General features: G+C 45.7%; 1 protein-coding gene across 1 annotated transcript; it reads right to left on the bottom strand.

Moving 5' to 3' along the window:
• Positions 1-15,523: 15,523 nt before the first annotated feature.
• FUT4 (fucosyltransferase 4) lies at positions 15,524-16,883 on the bottom strand. Its single transcript, XM_068669465.1, has one exon. It carries the CDS (start codon positions 16,768-16,770, stop codon positions 15,703-15,705), a length of 1,068 nt encoding a protein of 355 aa, XP_068525566.1. The 5' UTR covers positions 16,771-16,883; the 3' UTR covers positions 15,524-15,702.
• Between the last annotated feature and the right edge of the window lie 874 nt (positions 16,884-17,757).

Raw genomic sequence — 17,757 nt, 5'->3', positions numbered from 1 at the left:
ATCCGACTTGGAGTCAGACATGGCATGGCACTGATAAGGAGGGAAGATTCAGCAAGCCTCAGCTACCGAGTCTTGTGTCCATGTTCCTGCAATTCCACTGGTACCTACAGGAATCTGTTCTAAATGAAAAAAAAAAAAAAAAAAAAAAAAAAAAAGAGGGGAACATTTTTAATGCTAATATCTTAATTTCTATTGATGTGTGCTGTTGCTGTCTTCTTTGGTGAAGCATAAGAAGATGTAAGCAGCCTGAAGTGAGAAAAAAAAAAAAAAAAAAAAGTGATTTTCTGGATTTTCTGCCATCAACATCTGTTACCTTATGGGAATACACATTATGAAGTTGACAGCAAAATTAAGTGGTGGGATAGATAAAGCTAACTGTAAGGCAGCGAGTAAACATGGGAAAACAGGCATTAAGCTAACTTTTTGGGGTCTTCTGAAGGGCTATAAAACAAGACTCAGAACCAAAAGCTTGGGGACCCCCTCCACAACTGTGCTGAAAGCACATGCAAAGAGCCCTGACAATCGCTGTCACCACAGGCAGGTGCCTGTAAAATGCTTATTGCCACACAGCCCACCCTGCACTCATTTCCCAGTTATCCCCAGGCATAAGGGGACAGCTGACACACAACAGCATCCCGTGAACAAAAATGTGGCTTTGCATTGCTGCATCCTCGCCTGCAGTGTGGAAAAAGGTGGGGGGAAATGGAAACACAGAGAAAAGCATAAAATTGGTCATTTTTACTGGGTCCCATGGGACCGGTGAAGTTTAGACGCAGCTAGTGTTACCGTCTTCTGGTTTCCCTGGGTTTGCAAAATGAGTAGCAAATCTGGAGGTTCACTGCAGTTCACTGCTTTTCATCTGGCCAGCAGAGCACACAGGATCAGGAGGCAAAATTAATCTTACTAAACTTGTCCCAGTCAGCTTAATGACTAGTATAATCTATTAATTCCCTTTTCCGATAATGTCAATGATAAATTATTTTATAAACAGACAACAAAAGTGGTGTTTTATCTTTATTTTTATTTTATTTTTATTTTTATTTTTTTCTTACAAAAAGGTTACAAAAGACACCTGCCTCGGAGATGGTCACTTTAGACTCCTTCTCTAGCCACTGGGAAGATATCGGATATAATTCAATTTTTCCTAAAAACAGCTGTTTGGAGAGGCATGGGTAAACTATGCTGAAAGCATAAATATCCATTCCTCCTATATATTTTTGTGCAGCACAGATAAAACACAGCAGCCATTGTGCATTCAGTACAGTAATATCTTTCAAGAGTTACAAGAAAAACAACTCACCCCCAAATTAATAGAGCTTTTTTTTTGCAGTTGGAGGAATGTGGAGTGGACCTTTTCACAGGGCCCATGACTAATACAAGACAGTGATTCAGGACTGCCATTTTCATGTCTTATCACTGTCATTAACCATATTTATTTGTCTGGGTCTGGCTTCCACTGTAGCAGGGACTGCACAAGCAGGGAGCTGGGGCTGGCTCTGCTCTTACCACCTGCCAATATACATCAGCATCAGCCTGGTCCTCCCGTCCAGACTTGCATAGTCCGTCAACAGACTGAAAACATTAAAGAAATGATGCACAAGGGCACCAGAGCACATCTCTACCTTACTCTTCACTAAAAGCTTTAATGCCCTAAAGCCAACACAGTGTAGAAGCAGTGACATGAAAGAAGCGACAGAACAGATATTCAATACGTAACGCTTCAGCTAAAACAGCAAGCTTACAGAGAGAAAACCAACAGAGGGAAGAAGCTTTAACCTCTTCCCTGCCTTTCTTCAGCCTGGGGAGGAGAAGGCTCCGGGGAGACCTTACAGCAGCCTGCCAGTACCTAAAGGGGGCTGCAGGACAGCTGGGGAGGGACTCTGTGTCAGGGGTGCAGGGACAGGACAAGCACACAAGCCATGGGGCTGGACCATGGGAATGTGCAGCATCATCACCCTGCACAACCCCCCGATCCTGGACTCCTGCTAATGGTGCATTGGACAGCGCTGACTATGGGTTGTTTTCTGCTGAATCCTAAATCCCTGAAATCTGAGATTTCTGAGCCATCTTAATACAGTTACAGCAGGGATGGTGCTCCCACAGCAGCTCTGGCTGGGCTGCCAGGGTTCATTTTATGCTCGATTTATGCTAAAAGTCAGTTCCTCACCTCCTGAAACAGAAATGACTCAGACCTAATAACATCCATCGTCTGCTACTGTGCTCATCTCTGTTCTTGGGATCTGAAGGAGCAGGGAACAAGCTGAGCTCGGTGCTGGAAGGCTGCTGTTAATACAACATTTTCTTTCTTATTTTAGATTTCAGGAAGTATGAATGGCTTCTTTTTGGTACCTGCAACCACCATGTCACTAACAGAGGTGGGACACAGGCAGTCCTAGACAAGGCCTTAATTCATTTTATAATTCTTAGTGCACAATACAAAAATACAAAATGCAAGGTATCAGCTATATTGTTGGAGAACTGGTAAGTGAGTAAATACCCACAGAGAAAACAAGCCAAATTTTTTGGCTTTTAATGGGAACCATTCAGCTTTCAAGAGCATGCCCGTTCCAGCTGTCGCACGTGATGTGACAACAAGAGGACAGGCAATTCCCCTGCTAGTCCACAAACAAAATTAAGTGTTCTCCAAACAGAGAAAATCGGTATAATCAGTATTTCTGTGTGTTCATGGGCATACTTTCTGTATGAAGTGAAACGCTAATGCAGTTACCTGTGCTCGTGGTTGTCCCAAATAGAAGCTCAGCACTTCAATTACACCAGAAATATTGGAGGCTAGATGAAGATTTGGCAAAAAAGCAGTCATCAGAGCTTTTGATCTCAGTCTCTGTGGGCACATTCTGCAATACCTGGTAAGGAAAACTGAGCAGAGATGTGATTATCGCATCTCACCTGACCTGAGGAAGGGCACGGAACAAAGGGTTTGCCATTCAGATGAGCCCTGGCCTTGGATGTCAGCCCTCTGGCAGTGATGCAGTGCGGAAAGTCCTGAGACAAAGGACCTAATTTTTGGAAAGGACCAAGAAGGAGGGGTGACAATTACACCCCTGTGCCTGACTCGGCTGCCACGTGTGTGATGTGCAACCAAAGAGCCCGTGTGACTCTTCTTGTTACGTGCTGTCGTATTTAAAATCGATAACAACCTTTGAGCTAGAAGCCTGCCCTTCCTATTCAGAAGGACTTTCATTAGCTACTACACGTGTTGCTCTTCAGGAGGTTTTTCTCTCCGTGGCATATAAAAGCTGGGTGGAGGATTAGGGCAAGTTGTTCTTCGCTGTGCAGGTCAAGTGTTCTTCTCTTCGCTTCAGCCCATTATTGTGAGGTTTTACTCTGGACACCCATGCATGAGAGAGCAAATTAATGCCCTATTAAGCTTCAAAGAGAATAAAGGGCACCATCTTCAGAGAGAAAGAAAAAAAAATAATGACAAAAATTACTTCTTTTTACCCAAAACCTTGGTAGTAGCCTGGCCAAGGACAGGTGGTGATGGCTGGCACCAGCACTGAGCAGCTCAGTGCCTCTCTGCCTGCTCTAGGGGCTGCAGCCCCCGTTCTGCTCCTGTCCACATCCCTGCCACGGGATGTGCTTTGCTGCACGCAGGCACAAGCACAGTCCCCATTGCCACCTCCTTGTGTTCTGCTTTGGGGCCGTGGGCTTCTCTGAAGCTCTGAGCTTCTTTGCTTCATTAGCTTGAGAGAAAACATACTAAATCTTTTGCTAAAAGCCTGTGCTGATGTATATTGCTCCTGCTAGGAGTCAGCTCAGGGTATTGCAGCAGGCCTGCTGTTCAAAAGCCAGGACAAAGCTCGTGTCAGGCCCAGAACTCCACCGCACACTTTGTGGTGTTACATACTTGGACTAAATTTGCCATCTGATTCAAAACTGGTCAGAAATACCTCGTCACATGCACTTTATAGGAAACTCCACCTGAAAACAGGGGCAAAGCAGAGCTAGTGACCTTGGTATTTTTATTCCCCAGTATTTCTATTCTTGACACAGCCAAGGTTCGTGCATTTAGGTCCAGGAGAAATGAAATCCGTGAGGTTATGCTCACTGCAAACACAGGAACACAACGGAGCGTTGTTTCCTGCAGCCCCTGCTCTGTTTGTGCTGCAATTTGCGTGATTACAAGGAACAAAGGGATGTAAAGCACCGGGAATATGTACACCTATTCCTAAATTAAAGCAATGTAAACACTGCTCGTGGCAGGAACAGTCTGACCTTATTTCGCCTTCTGCTGCTTTCGGAGCAAACACCACGTCAGCGCAGGTTGGCGCTGCAGCAGCGCCCTGTCCCGAGATCATTTCTGCTGTGGCCGTGTCACCTAGCCTTCAGGTGACACCCCAACCTTTCTCTGCAGGGGTTTTCCGTGTGTTTTTGTGAGATGGCTTTGACGCCCCAGGTCAAACTGACTGGGAGTGCTGGCACAAAGGAGACATCCCCGTCTCCAGCAGAGGCTGAGATCAGCATCACTGTGCTGCAAAGCTCCTCAGGAGGACAAAGCCCGGGGGTTTCAGCTGTGCTGCCAGGGAGAAATGAGAACTCCTGTGAGGGCATTAGCTCAGCAAAGATGCCCATGGCTGGTCCCAGCAGAGCCCATGGTCCCCAGCTGTGTTAGTACAGCAGCTTTCTTTTTTTCTTCTGCTTTCTTTGGGCTGCCACACACTCACGTCGTCTCCAGCATGAGTTACTTTGCACTACCACAGTAGATTTTTCTTTGTAAATCCTACAGCACTTTATTAATGGAGAAATATCTCATAATACCTCAGTCTGGCCTAGCAGAAGAATGATACCTTAGTAACTGGATGATGATGAGGCATTTCTCATACAAGGCGTGCTGGATTTGTGTCCCAGAACATGGGGACACTCGGACAAAGCCCTAGTTCTAGGAAAAAAGGACGAAAAAAGACTGCCTATATGAATTGCAGAGAGTAGTTTGAGACATTTATCAGAAAGGCAGGGGACACGGATAAGCTCCTTCCACTCCACCAGCTGGAATAAACCCAAGGAGCAAATGAAATCGATTAAAGAAGCTGCTGTCCCCTTCCGACACCGCACCGGCTGCGTGTAGACAGCCTGGCCACATACCCTCCTGGCTCGGAGAGACTGAATTCCTCTTATTGCCAATAACAACCATAAGTTGCTGCTTGAGGAGAAAATCAAACGTCTACAATAGGGCCCTAAGCATTGAAGTGCAATGGCTCTGTCCGCTGGGAGAGATGCCGAGGCTGGACACGGACATTGAACCTCCTCAGACATCCTTCTCGTGTTTTGTGCCGACCTCGTGGAGGCTGGAGCCGAAAGAAGTTGCTGTGACATTTTCGCTGAAGCCATAAATTCCTTTAGCTTAAAGCCAAAATGCCGAGTAACCTGAGATATAACTGAACTTATTTTCTCTCAGCAGAGAGGAGCAGTACCTGTGAAATCGGCTGAGTGACAGCCCTAGAAATTCAATATCCCCACGACAGAGCCGACTGCCTCACTGGCGTTTTTTATCCCGTTCCAGTTAAACCAGGCGGGTGAGATGCTGCTGAGACTAATGCGTGCTTTTACTTTCATCCAGCTGTCGCATTTTAGAGAGATCGATACAGAAGGCTTTAATATACTGAGAGCACCAGGAGAAATGAGATGAGTCCAGGAGGGACAATGCCTCAGACCCCTCGGTGAGAACAAAGCCACCGTCCCCCTGCAATTAGGTTTGGGGCCAGACTCAGGCTCCTGACAACCACCCAGACACTCCTTGTGCTATTACTGACCTGTCAATCATCCGGGCCATATTTCTTTAGCATTTCCATGTGCTGAGGTATATCTAGACTGCAAATGCAGTGGAGGACTTCATTCTCCCTGCGAATACCTTGGTGAAGGCAGCAGAGCTTCAGAGGCACTCAGAGCAGGTGCCAGCTGGTGTGCCAGTAAAAGCCAGTTTCTGCACGCTGACTTCTTGAAACAAATACAGGTTCATACAGATGTGCCAATTAGCCTTAATTTCAATATAAAGTGAAACTTAGTGGTCCAAGTCTGGATGGTGTATCAGTCTGCTTTGACTGCTGGATCTCTGATGCTGAAGCATCTTGCAGCAAAATTGCCCATTCATAATATGTAGCAATGATACATGTGCTGCTCTTCCGTAGCAAACTTCAAATTAAAGCCAGCAGGTAAGCCACAGGGAATCAACATATGCATCCATATGACACATTACAACCTATAGATAAATAAACATTAGTTAGGGTTTGTGGCTTCTCTTGGAGAGCAGAAAAACGAGCCTGCAAGCACTGAAGGCAATGAACTCCACCTTGCCAGAGATGGACCTGCCATCCAGCCTCCACATGTCTAAAGAAAGGGGCAGTCACAGCGTAGTTACGAAATTTGTTGTCCCCCTCACTTGTGTTCTGCCAAGCGAGCCCTGCCTTAGCAGTTGGGCTCTCAGCAGTTTTGTCTTGGAGCTGCACAGCTCAAATTCAAGCTTCCAGCAGGAAGCAACGCTGTGATCACTGGGATAACCACGTAGCAGGTACTAAAGCTGCCAGATATTTGTGCAATTTTAGATAACTGATTTACAATCGTCTTCTTCATTCTCAGGTTAAAGCTTTACAATAAAGGAGCTGTTTCATCTGAACTGATGAAATCTGTTCGATTCCCTTGTTTATTTGCCTCTGTTTTTGTGGCAGCCTTAAAACTGCTACACCAGCACGTGTAGCAGATATGAAGAAGCAGTGCAGCACAGTGCAGCAGTACAGTAATTGTGTTATCTCAGCATGATTTAAAACACTGGTCCCAATCTGGACTTAGAAAAATGGACATGACAGAAAAATCTACCAGTTTTGCTTGAATTTCTGGCTTCATAGCACATAACGTGTCCAAAAAGCTTGCACACTTTTGAAAGCCAGAGGACGCGTGCGTGTTGGCAGGCAGTGTAAGCAGCACCAATGTCCCAGGCAGACAGATTTTTTGGGGCAGCCTGTAGGTACACCAGCAGGTAGCATCAAGCTGCTTTCTCTTCGGACAAGATGACACTGCAGCTTTTGTAAAATAAATGAGGTTATTCATGAGAAAACACAGAGGAGATGGCTTGCAGTTGTGCAGTCTTTCTGCAGTACCCAAGACCTTGTAAGGGATGTATCCAGAGATCACTGAGCTAATTTATTTGTGAGTTTAGCTTGTGGGTTTTTTAAGGATGTGGGTCTAAGATACGATCTGCCATAGCAGAGGCAGTGCACCACAAAAAATGCCATTCAGGTACCTAGACAAATTGCAAGGCGGGGGACAGAAGGGTGCCTCGGAGCACCAGGCAGCTCACGGGGCTGACCTGTGCCATCAGCTCTGGTTCCTCGTCCTGTTGGCAGATGTGAGCGTGGGATCTGAGCCATCGGTGCTCCCAGCACAGAGCTCGCTGCCAGCTCCTGGCCCCCTGCATCTGCCAGAGGAAACGATCAACAGCAAGTGGGTAACCTCGAGGGAAGATTATAACCAGCCTGGATCCCCCTGCAGATAAGCAAGATGAAGCAGGTGAACACGTTATGTGAAGAGGCACAAGATGTGGGAGTCAGGGATTGAGGCAGTCAGGGACTGAATGGAAATTTGCAGAAAAACAGGAATTCGTAAAAAAGAAATGGAGATCTTCCCCATCTCCATTTCTGCTACTGTTGTGGAGAACGTTACAGTACAGATAAGGGGAGTTTGGTCAGCTTGCCATTTGGAGACCCTTGCCTTCTTCCATCCTTCAGGTATTATTATGCTGTGGTTAAGGCAAAGAAATACATCATTCAGTTCTTCACCAAACTTTCCTTCTCTTCTCAGTTGCTTGATAACTCCCCAGCCTGGCTATCTGCAATCCCTAAAGACCACCAAACGAAGAAAATCCCATAAATACCGGTTGTTCCATGATATTACTTTTCCTGAGTTGGGTACCACCATCCACCAAGCCAGACTGACTGAAATGAAAGCAGGCGGTGGAAGATGACACACAGCAGAAGTGTAATAGATAAGTGCACAGGGAGATAAATCAACCCCAGAGCAATAGGAACAGAGGAAACATTTAAGTCCATAAAACATCTATCCATATCTAGCTGTCCCACAGCTAGCAGACACTGATGGTCATTAGCTTAGCCAGCTAATTAACCTCAGCTTGATGCTCGGTGCCCTGCTGGTCCTACTGATGCCCAGCCTAGGGGCAGAGCGGATCGTACACCCCGCTGGTGCTCAGGGTGTAACTGCTCCCAGCTGGGAGATCCAGAAGGGATCCCCCACAGCCCTGGGGGAAAAAATCCTCTGGTGCCATTCCTTTCTCTGCCTCACGCATGGCCAGGTCTGGCATCTGTCCCTCCAGTGGTGTCACCCGGTGGGTGCCTCCCCGAGCCCCACGTGCTGCTGCTGGGCAGGAATCATCAGCAACCTGAATGGGGTGAGAAGAGAAAGTTTTGGGGCATGCACTGGGCTTTGAACTGCCCCTGGCAAACCAGCTGTGGGTGGTATCTCGCTGTCGGTGGTTTGCAGCCCGTGACAAGGCCAAGCTGTGGTTAGCAGACAGGCTGCCTGGGCTCCTTGGCTTGGAGCAGGCCAGATTTCCTCCCTTCCATACACATATCACAACAAAACAAAACAAAAAAATGTTTCCTACTAACTCAGCAGCTGCTGTAAACTGTTCGTCACTTCAGTAACTTTCTAATTAATAGATATGGGAATGACTAAACAGCTAAGTTATAACACATCTTCAGGCAGAGAACCTGAAGTGAAAACTATACACCCAAACTAAAGGAATGGCATCTTCTGTGAACCCCAAAATATATTTAAGGTGGCTTTCTGAAGGCATTAGTACCACTATTAGTACTATTAGTACTACTAGTAGTACTATTAATACTGATTAATTAGCAATTCCTAATATTCCAAGAATGAAATGAAGCACCTGAGGAAGTAAAGGAGGACAAGCTGGTTTCCAGCTTTAAGGGCTCGATTTCATTTTCCTAGCTCCTGGTAAAGTCCGAAGCAGCAAGACACCTCCTGCAGGAGAGGAGACTGCGCGAGACTCACAAACAGGCTGCCAGAATCTGTCAGGTTGCAGGAAATGTCTTTCCCTCCAGGGCTAATGCAAAAATAAACTAAGCAAAACAGACACCCACACATTTTTTTTTTTTATTTTATTTTCCATATTAATTGGGGCTGTCCAAGTGAGGATTTCAGTTGCCATCTCTGCCCTGCATCTTCCTGCACTGCCCCCTGCCCTCCCAGTCCTCTCCCTCTGGCTTTGTTTATGGGATACAATGGGAGTTTTATTGAAAATTGAACATTTGCCACTGAGGAGAAGAATTAAGTAAACAGCCATAACTCATAGGGTGAGGTTACCTCAGTAACTCCACGCAGCTTGGCAGAATGCTCACTTTTTGTGCTGAGGATAAAGCAGGGTTTTAATGACGAATTTTATCCGTTACCAAAATGAATGAAATCTTGTTTCCAGTGAGAGCACTGTCCAAACTCTTACTGACATGTAATGGAGTCATAAGCACCTGGCCTTCAGACAAACAGTCATAATTTTAGTTGGATTGCTGCCTTCCGTGGCATTTTGAAAGGTTTTTATTCCACGGGGCGGTTGTGGTCCAGCAGAGGAGACCTCAGGCTGTGGGAGTGATGAGGACAGGAGAAGGGATGTGTTTTCTGTCCTCTCCTACAATGGTTCCGGACAGCTAGCAGTTCTCCAGATGCAAAAAAGGTCTGAAACAACCTTGTGCCTCCCCTTGCCTCCAGCCACCTTTTGTCAAGAAGTTTAAGATGGCTGTGAGTTGGGAAGTGTGATCAGGAAGCTCTCTCTTTCTCTTAATTTCCCTAATGCACACTCGAGCTCTCTCCTGAGCTTGCACTAAAAGCATCAGCCAGAACAAGGATGGGAACAGGATGGAAGGCTGCAGCAGAAGAGACAGAGGAGGTGGTGGCAGCTTTGGCTCTTCTTGTCGTGCAGGGGCAGAGGTAGGAACGAGCAGATAAAGCCCAGGCTGCAAGCTGCAGGTCACAGCTTTGCACACCTGGAGTATTCTCTGGGATTCAAATACAAGAGCAAAATTCCTTTTCCAGCTACATCACTGAAATGTATTTTTTTACTTCTTATTATTTAAAGTACTTTTGAAGAATGGGAGAACACACTTAATGTCTGTGCTTAGGAATAGACTCAACATAATCGCAGCAATTTTCACATTTGCAGTGAGAAGCCACTGTGAATGACAAGGAAGAGTAACTCAGCATCACTCAGGCTCTTATCCAAAAATTTGGTGCAGGAAATATTCCTCACCACAGTGAACAGGCAGGGCAGTGAACAGCGAACCTGTGGCTTTTTTAATGAGTGTGCCTGATGGTGCTCAATGAGAGCCTGAAGCCCGCACAAATTCTGCTCTGCTTAACCCAACTCATTTTTTCACAGCACAGTCACACCGAGTGAGGTCTTTGCATTCTTGGTCCATCTCTGAGAAATAAAGGACTGGAAATCTTCAGGGCTACCTGGTAATATAATTTTTACAAATAAATTGCTAATGCTCAGTTTCTTCCCGGACTTAGCATCCCATCATCCAAAATACCCAGAATGTTTTTTACTCTGGTGACAAATCTGAGGACATAAATGCTGAGCTGTCTTCCATAACACATACAGCCAAGCCATGGGCTGATTAACTTCAAAAGATGGTGTAATAAACAAAGGGGGAATACAAGATGCTCCGGGTTTCAAATTTTGCACTGTCTTTTGATAGTTATTAAAAGGATATTATTAAAATCCTAATCATCACTAAAAACATCCAATTTGAACTCTCTTCACAGATTTTTAACCCATACATTTATATAATTCCAAGGACCTGAAATCCCTGAAAAACTTTGCTGACTTTATTGACTTCTTACGAGAAAATTGCCCACTCTACAGGGCTCCTGGTTTCTGAATGCTTCCTGAGCACTCTGAGTACCTCTCTGCAGAATCCCTGCAGCTTCCAAAGCCTCCCGAGGACCAGGTTTTCTCTTACTCAGCTCAGAGTCTTTGCAGCAAGGCCCTCAGGAACAGCAGCCACTGTAAGGCAAAACGTCCACAGAACTTAGCAGAGGCACAGATATGGTGGCCTCAGGTATCGCTTCCAAACTGGCCTCAGAAAAAAAGCACGGGAATATATGAAGCATAGCTGATAAACAGTCAGTTACAAGATATATCTGAATTATTCAAATAACTTTTTTTCTTTTTTCTTTTTTTTTTTTCCTGATTAGAAATAGGTGTTTATACTTGGATCCTGGTTTATCTTTAATTAAACACCACTTAAACCCACGTTAAGTCACCATGTTCTCTTCAACAGATTGCAGATTGAGCCAGCTCTGTGCTTCCTACAAAGGACTGTTCACGCTCTGAAAGCAAATACCATTTTATATGATTGCTGGATAAAGAGGGAGTTTAAAATTAATCAAGCATAACTCACATCTTACTTAAAAGTCAACAAACAAACTTCAGCAAATGGTACCCAATGTTTGGCAGATAAATATTTCCACCCGTTTCCACCACCCAGAGTCCAATCGCGGTTGGAAAACCAGCAAAAAAAAAAAAAAAAAAAACATTTCCCGTCTTGGGCACAGGTAAGCAAGCAGTTGGTTTGCAAAAGTTAAATGTGGCGGTGACACAGCACAAACCACCTGAAGGGGAAAAAAGCGAGCGCTGCAGCACTCACCACATCCTGGAGAAGGGGGATGAAGTTTCAAGAGAAATGGTGAAACTTACTCAGAACTCCCCACTATGTGGTACAGAAGATGAATAAAGAGAGAGGTCATCCATCACGTTTGCTGCAAAAAACGTTGAGAAATTTAGGGGAGAAAGGGTTGGGGCCCTTTGTTTTCTGTTGCTTGGTTGAAGACATCAGCGAACAAGTGTGAAAAAAGCTGCAGCTAAGAGTTGCACTACGTGCTGAACACCAACCCCAATCTCTGTCACATTTTGACATTTAAGAAAAAAAAAAAACTCCGAGGACTTTCAAATTCTCTGTAGGTGAAGAGAGAGTTTGTTGGATGGTTTTGGGTTGTTGTTTTAAATGACATTTTTTCCAGCAGACATCCAACTTCAATAAATGCTCCTTTTCATAGTGAAAATAACCCACTGCAGCCTCTCCTGTGAAAATATTTTTCCCCTGGCACAACCTGGTCTCATTCCTAACCTCAGACAGTCTGACTAATTTGAGAACAATGAGCCACTTCTCTTGATTAGAAGGTGGAAACATGAAAATAATTTCTTCTTTAAAAATTGGTTTTCTACAGCTGCCCTTCATAATGCATAAAGAAATACAAGAATAGGGTCATTTCGGCTACTTCCTTTCTGTAATTTTATTGAGTGTTAATCTACATGATTAATACAAAGTTACTCCACTCTATGAAGAGACTTTACAGTAGAAATTTCCCTGAGACACGTTATGTAACTGACAGGATCACACGCTTCTCTGTTCCACTTATAACCAGAGGGTGATGTCGATTCGTCTCCTTCTGAGAAACAGAGCAGAATCATCTTCCTTTCCCTCCCTCCTCCCCAACAGTTTAATACATGGAATAAAACGTTTTTTTTTTCAAAATGTATTCCAAAAGATTTGTCTGCTCAGAATAGAAGGTAATTTGCTTGATTTTCGTAGACCCATCACATACACCACCTGCAATGCCTTGTGGAGTCTGGTACCTGATCTACAACCCATTTTGCTAAGACAAAATTCTTCTTTACCATCGAACTTGGGCTCAGTTCACTTGGGAATTACACAAGACAGCCCTCAGCTCATAGCAGTACTCCAGTTATTAGCTTATTTCTTATAAGCCCATGGAGTGGCTGAACTAAAAATCCAACTGGATCTGTAGAGATGCTGCATTGTTGACTGCAGCAGCTGTAGACCAGGTCTGAGTTTCCTCCTGATAATGGGAAAAGTGTGTAATGCTTATGCAAGACCTGTGAAGCTAGAAAAGGCTTCTCTTCTCCCACAAGTACTCTGCAATAATTATTACAAGACAGCAGTTTTCATTATACAATTTTTTAAAATAATCATTTAAAATAATCACTTACAAACAGAGCACAGCTGTGATATCTTATTCAAAAATAACACTTTGATCATTGCATAGCTGTTTTCTGAATTTTACAAAACTCTAATTCCACCAAGATTCCCGTAAGAAAAGCTGAGAATAAAGTCCCGGTTGCAATCATTGGAAATTCCCATGCTCCTCTAGCCTCATCTCCTGCCTGTGGCATCACTAACGATAACACAGAAAAATTGTGTGTCTGAAAACCTCCAGAACATGCTAAAAAATTTGGAAGGACTGGAAAATTAATACACTTTTTGGCAGGCTGATAAAAAGTAGTGCAATCTTAATTACTAGTTTTCAGAGACTGCTCACCGCTTTTAACATCAGGTTTTTGTACATACTTACATGAACTGAAATAAACAGTAAAAAGAAAGGATAAATCAGAGACAGTCTGTTATCCCAGCACTTAACTGTTAGTATTAATGTTATACTTAGATTTCTACTTTAGAAATTATCAAAATCAGTTTTACGGGAGCATTAACCACTGGCAGAGAAGCAGATGACTGTGCAATGAAGAGCCTGCTTTTGCTTTAAAGAATCCCTTGGAACTGTTTAAATGAAAGCGCAGCAGTAAGTAGGGAGCATCCCGACTGCACTCTGCATTGCGCTGACCGTCTTCTCTGCTCTCCTGATAAAATCTCTGCAGCAAGTCTGGCATGAACAGCCATGGTCATGAAGTACTTTTACCCATCTTCCCTTCCACAAAAGCAGGAGAGAATAAAAACAGCCACCAAGATCTGAAGGCGTAAATCTGTGCAAATTATTCACGAACTGGATCATTATTTCAGATTTTTTTTTTTCAATCATCTTTAGTTCCGTGCTTACCTAATCATGGGAACTTGTAATTTACCATAAATTACAGTAGGCTGTCAGCTGATTAGTCTAAGCACCTAACCTGACATCCCTTATTGCTTAAATCAAATGTAATCCTATTCTAACCTAAATAAGACAAACAAATGCCAACAAACTGACCTCGCTCGTTTGCTAACTCGTCTTTCCCCACCTGTTCTGTGCTCATGATTTTACTCCAAGTGAAGCCTCTAGATAATTTCATGGCCTTAAATAAGAGCAGGATGAAACCCTCAATCATTTGTACAGCACTCTTGTGGGTTATCATTTTTTTTTTTTTTTTTGCCACCAAATCTCACAGCTGCAAAGGGCAGGAAGGGCTGAGGTTCCTGTGGATCAGTAACTGCAACTGAAGACCCTCTCCGGCTTTCAGGATGCAAGATTAGAAGTAACCGAAAAGTAACCACACTGACTGCTCCAAAGGTCTTAGTCCAGCAGGGTGGCAGAGCCTGAAAGGGAACGCCGCCTGTAAATGTTCTGGGTAGGCAGTTCACAAGGAAGTTTTAGCCTAGAAAACTAGTTGTACCTTAAAAAAAAGAGGAAGAAACCTTCAAAGCCAAAGATAAGAAATCCTTCCTCTCCCTTTTCATGTACTTCCCTCGTACAACCTGTGTTTAACAACGGTTTACATTGTATTCTCTACAGTAATTTCCTTTCTGGAAGGTAGTGATTTGGGACTTGGACTTTGGGATTTTTGTTGTAATTATTGTTTCACAAACAGCGAGCTGGCACTCTGAGTAGTCTGTCACCTGGCAGAATTTTTAAAAATGCATGCCATACGCCAAAGCAGTTGCTATACAATAAGACATTTGAACGATACTAGAGAAATAAGTTAGCCTTTCTGTATACATATTCAATACAGTAATAAAAAACCCTGCGGTTCTGAGTCTTTCCCTGCTTTTTCCTATATGGCAGTAATTTTGCAGAGAAAAACATGCAGACTCCTGTAAACATTTTCAAATTCCTGAAAAAAAAGGGAGGGCAGAAACATTCCAACTTTATTTCTACATTCTGTCTTTTCCTGCACTTGAAGCTCTTCTCTGCCTTCATACAGGACAAATGTGCTCATGGTTTGGGAAGGGAGTGGAAGAAACACTTTATATCATCTGAGCTGTTCATTCCACTCACACCCAGACCCTCCATACACTTTTTCCTAAATGGAATTTTTATTTGGCTCAAGGAATTATTATTTGGCTGCTGCAATTCAACACATTGCTAAAAAGTGCTACTGTATCATCACATTCTTACGTTCAACACTTGCGGCTCAGCATTTGTCAGCAAATAACTTTGATTTTCTTAATAATCACTGTTAAAAGTATTTGCTTTTGTCTTTGGAATGTAGAAAGCCAGCACTGGTCACGTATCCGCTATAAGCAGAAGAAAGTTTCACAGTCCAGGAAGCTGTCATAGCTGACAAAATTGGTTTCAGCTGTACAGCTGAGGAACTTGGCATGTTTTATTTACATTTAGCTGTGCACAACTGCAAAGGTTTCAGATCTGCATGGCTTCTGGAACTTTAATTAAACTTTGCTCTTGAAGAATCCTCTTGCCGGATGGTTCTCTGTACTTTCATGATTTTGCCCTGTAGTAAAAATCTTCCTTTTGTCTTTTTTTTTTTTTTTCCCCCCAGCTTATTTACCTGTATCTGTACGTCCTTCTCAAGGATGACAAACTAGCTTTGCTAGGGTGGTGATCTCTGCAAGATGCAGCCTTCCTCATGCCTTAGTGAAGGCTGCTGCTCGGAAAGACTGGCCAAGCGAGCCTCACCCACCAGGGTCATCAGCTTTCAAACCAGCTGGCCAGATTTTGTACCGTCTTGACTTGATTCCCAGCTGTCCTCACAGCCTTGCAAACCTTGCAGTAATGCTCGTCCCAGAAAGACGTGACGTGGACCTTGTACTTGTTCCGCCAGGCAAAATACCTCCTGTAGCTAGGCTTGTTTTTATCGAGGAATTTCAGGTAGGTGGCCAGCAGCCTGGGGCTGGGGAAGTCATCGACGTGGATGAAGGAGTTGGCGGGGATGAAGCGCTCGTAGTTGGCCCTGCGGGGGCCGAGGACGACGGGCACGGCGCTGGCGGCGAAGGCGTTCCTCCAGAGCTTCTCGGTGATGTAGTCGGTGTGCTGCGAGTTCTCGAAGGCCAGGTAGAACTTGTAGGCCGACACCGTCTTCACCACGCTGCCCTCCACCAGCGCCAGCCCCTGCGCCCCGTACACGTCGATGGCCAGGTGCTCCTTCAGCTGCCGGTAGTAGCGCACCCGGGCGTGCTCCTCGTTCCAGTTGCTGATCACCCACGCCACCAGCCTCGTCTTGCGGGGCAGCGCGAAGGGCCGGGGCTGGGGCAGCGCGTGGAGGTACCCGTAGGGCACGAAGACGTCCGAGTCCCTGCGGTAGGACATGGTCCAGTTGAAGACGCCGCCCAGCCCCTGCAAGCCGGGCGAGTGCGAGGGCGACTCGAAGTTCATCCACACCCAGAGCTGGCGCTGGGGGCGAGGCGGGGGCCCTCGGGGCAGCCCCTGGGCTCCGTGCAGGGCCAGGTCGCGGTGGTGGAAGAGCACGGCCCTGGCCTCGCCCAGCCGCCCGCGGTCGGCGCTGAGGCGGCAGCCCGACACGTTGTAGCGCCGCCGGCAGTCTGTGAGGCGCCGGGGGCGGCCGAAGGGCTCCCACCACAGCAGCACGGTCACCTCGTCCCCCGCCCGGCCCGTCTTCGGGACCCGGCGGGGTTGAGGCTGCCGGAGGCAGGCGAACAAAGCGAGGGCGGCCCCCAGCAGCCCGGCCGCCAGCGCCCAGCGCCGCCGCCACAGCCGCCGCCATCTCCTGGGGCAGCTGCGGCGGGGGCACGGCTCCATCGCCCGCTGGGGAGCCGCGGGGCCGCCCAGCGCATGCTGCTGCTGCTGCTGCTGGGAGTGCTGGCACTGCTGCTGCTGCTGCTGCCTCCCCTCAGCGTCCAGCCCCTGCCCCGCCGCCGCCCCTCCCGGCCATGCCGGCCCGCTCCCGCCCACAGCAGCCGGCCCTGCCCCGTGAGGAGAGCGGCCACCCCCCCCCCGAACCCCGCTGTTCCTATTTCTTCATCGTTTTTGGGGGTTGGGGTCGGCAGAAAGGGCTCTCCCCCACGGCCCGGGCCCGCCGGTTCCCGGGGAGTACTTGGGAAGAAGAAGGGGGGGGGGGTCTCTTTTTGAGCCGTCACGGTTCCGAGGGTGAGGTCGAGCAAAGTCGTGAATAAATCGGTTACTGAGTGAAAAGGGGAAAAATAAAGGAAGAGACGGCAGCCACAGCAGGTTGACTTCCTGCCAAGTCATCAGACGGTTTCAAGCACCTCTAAAAGGTCTAGCAAATTGGGAAAGTGTGTGTATATATATATGTATATATTACACATATATATGTATGTATATATTATCTATATATGAATGTATGTGTATATTATTTATATATTTACATATTATGTAGTCACTTTAATTCTTTTTAGGACTACATATGTTTTCATTTAATATTTAAATCTCACTGCTATTTAAAAAAACCTCCATGGTGACGCTTTTCCCAGCTCTGCTTCACACAAGAAAAAGTGTGAAAAACTTATCAGATAGGCCCGAGATGTTTTCCCCAGTCATTTGTTTCAGTGAACCACGATTTCGTTGATTCACACAGCTCAGAGCATCTTTGTACAGAGCTGGAGGCTCTGCATTTTTGTATATTTTTGTATATGCATTTTTGTACCCACAGCTATAGATTCAAGGACCTCTTGTATACATCCACCGAGGACAGCAAAGGTACACAGGGCATAGAGTCTTGCCGACAATTTGGGTAGCAGCACAGTGTTTCCATAGCACATAGGTCAA

This window comes from Anas acuta, chromosome 1 (assembly GCF_963932015.1).
Source record: "Anas acuta chromosome 1, bAnaAcu1.1, whole genome shotgun sequence".
Taxonomy (NCBI): domain Eukaryota; kingdom Metazoa; phylum Chordata; class Aves; order Anseriformes; family Anatidae; genus Anas; species Anas acuta.
Note: the sequence above shows the minus strand (reverse complement) of the source record. Positions and strands in the feature narration are given on the sequence as shown.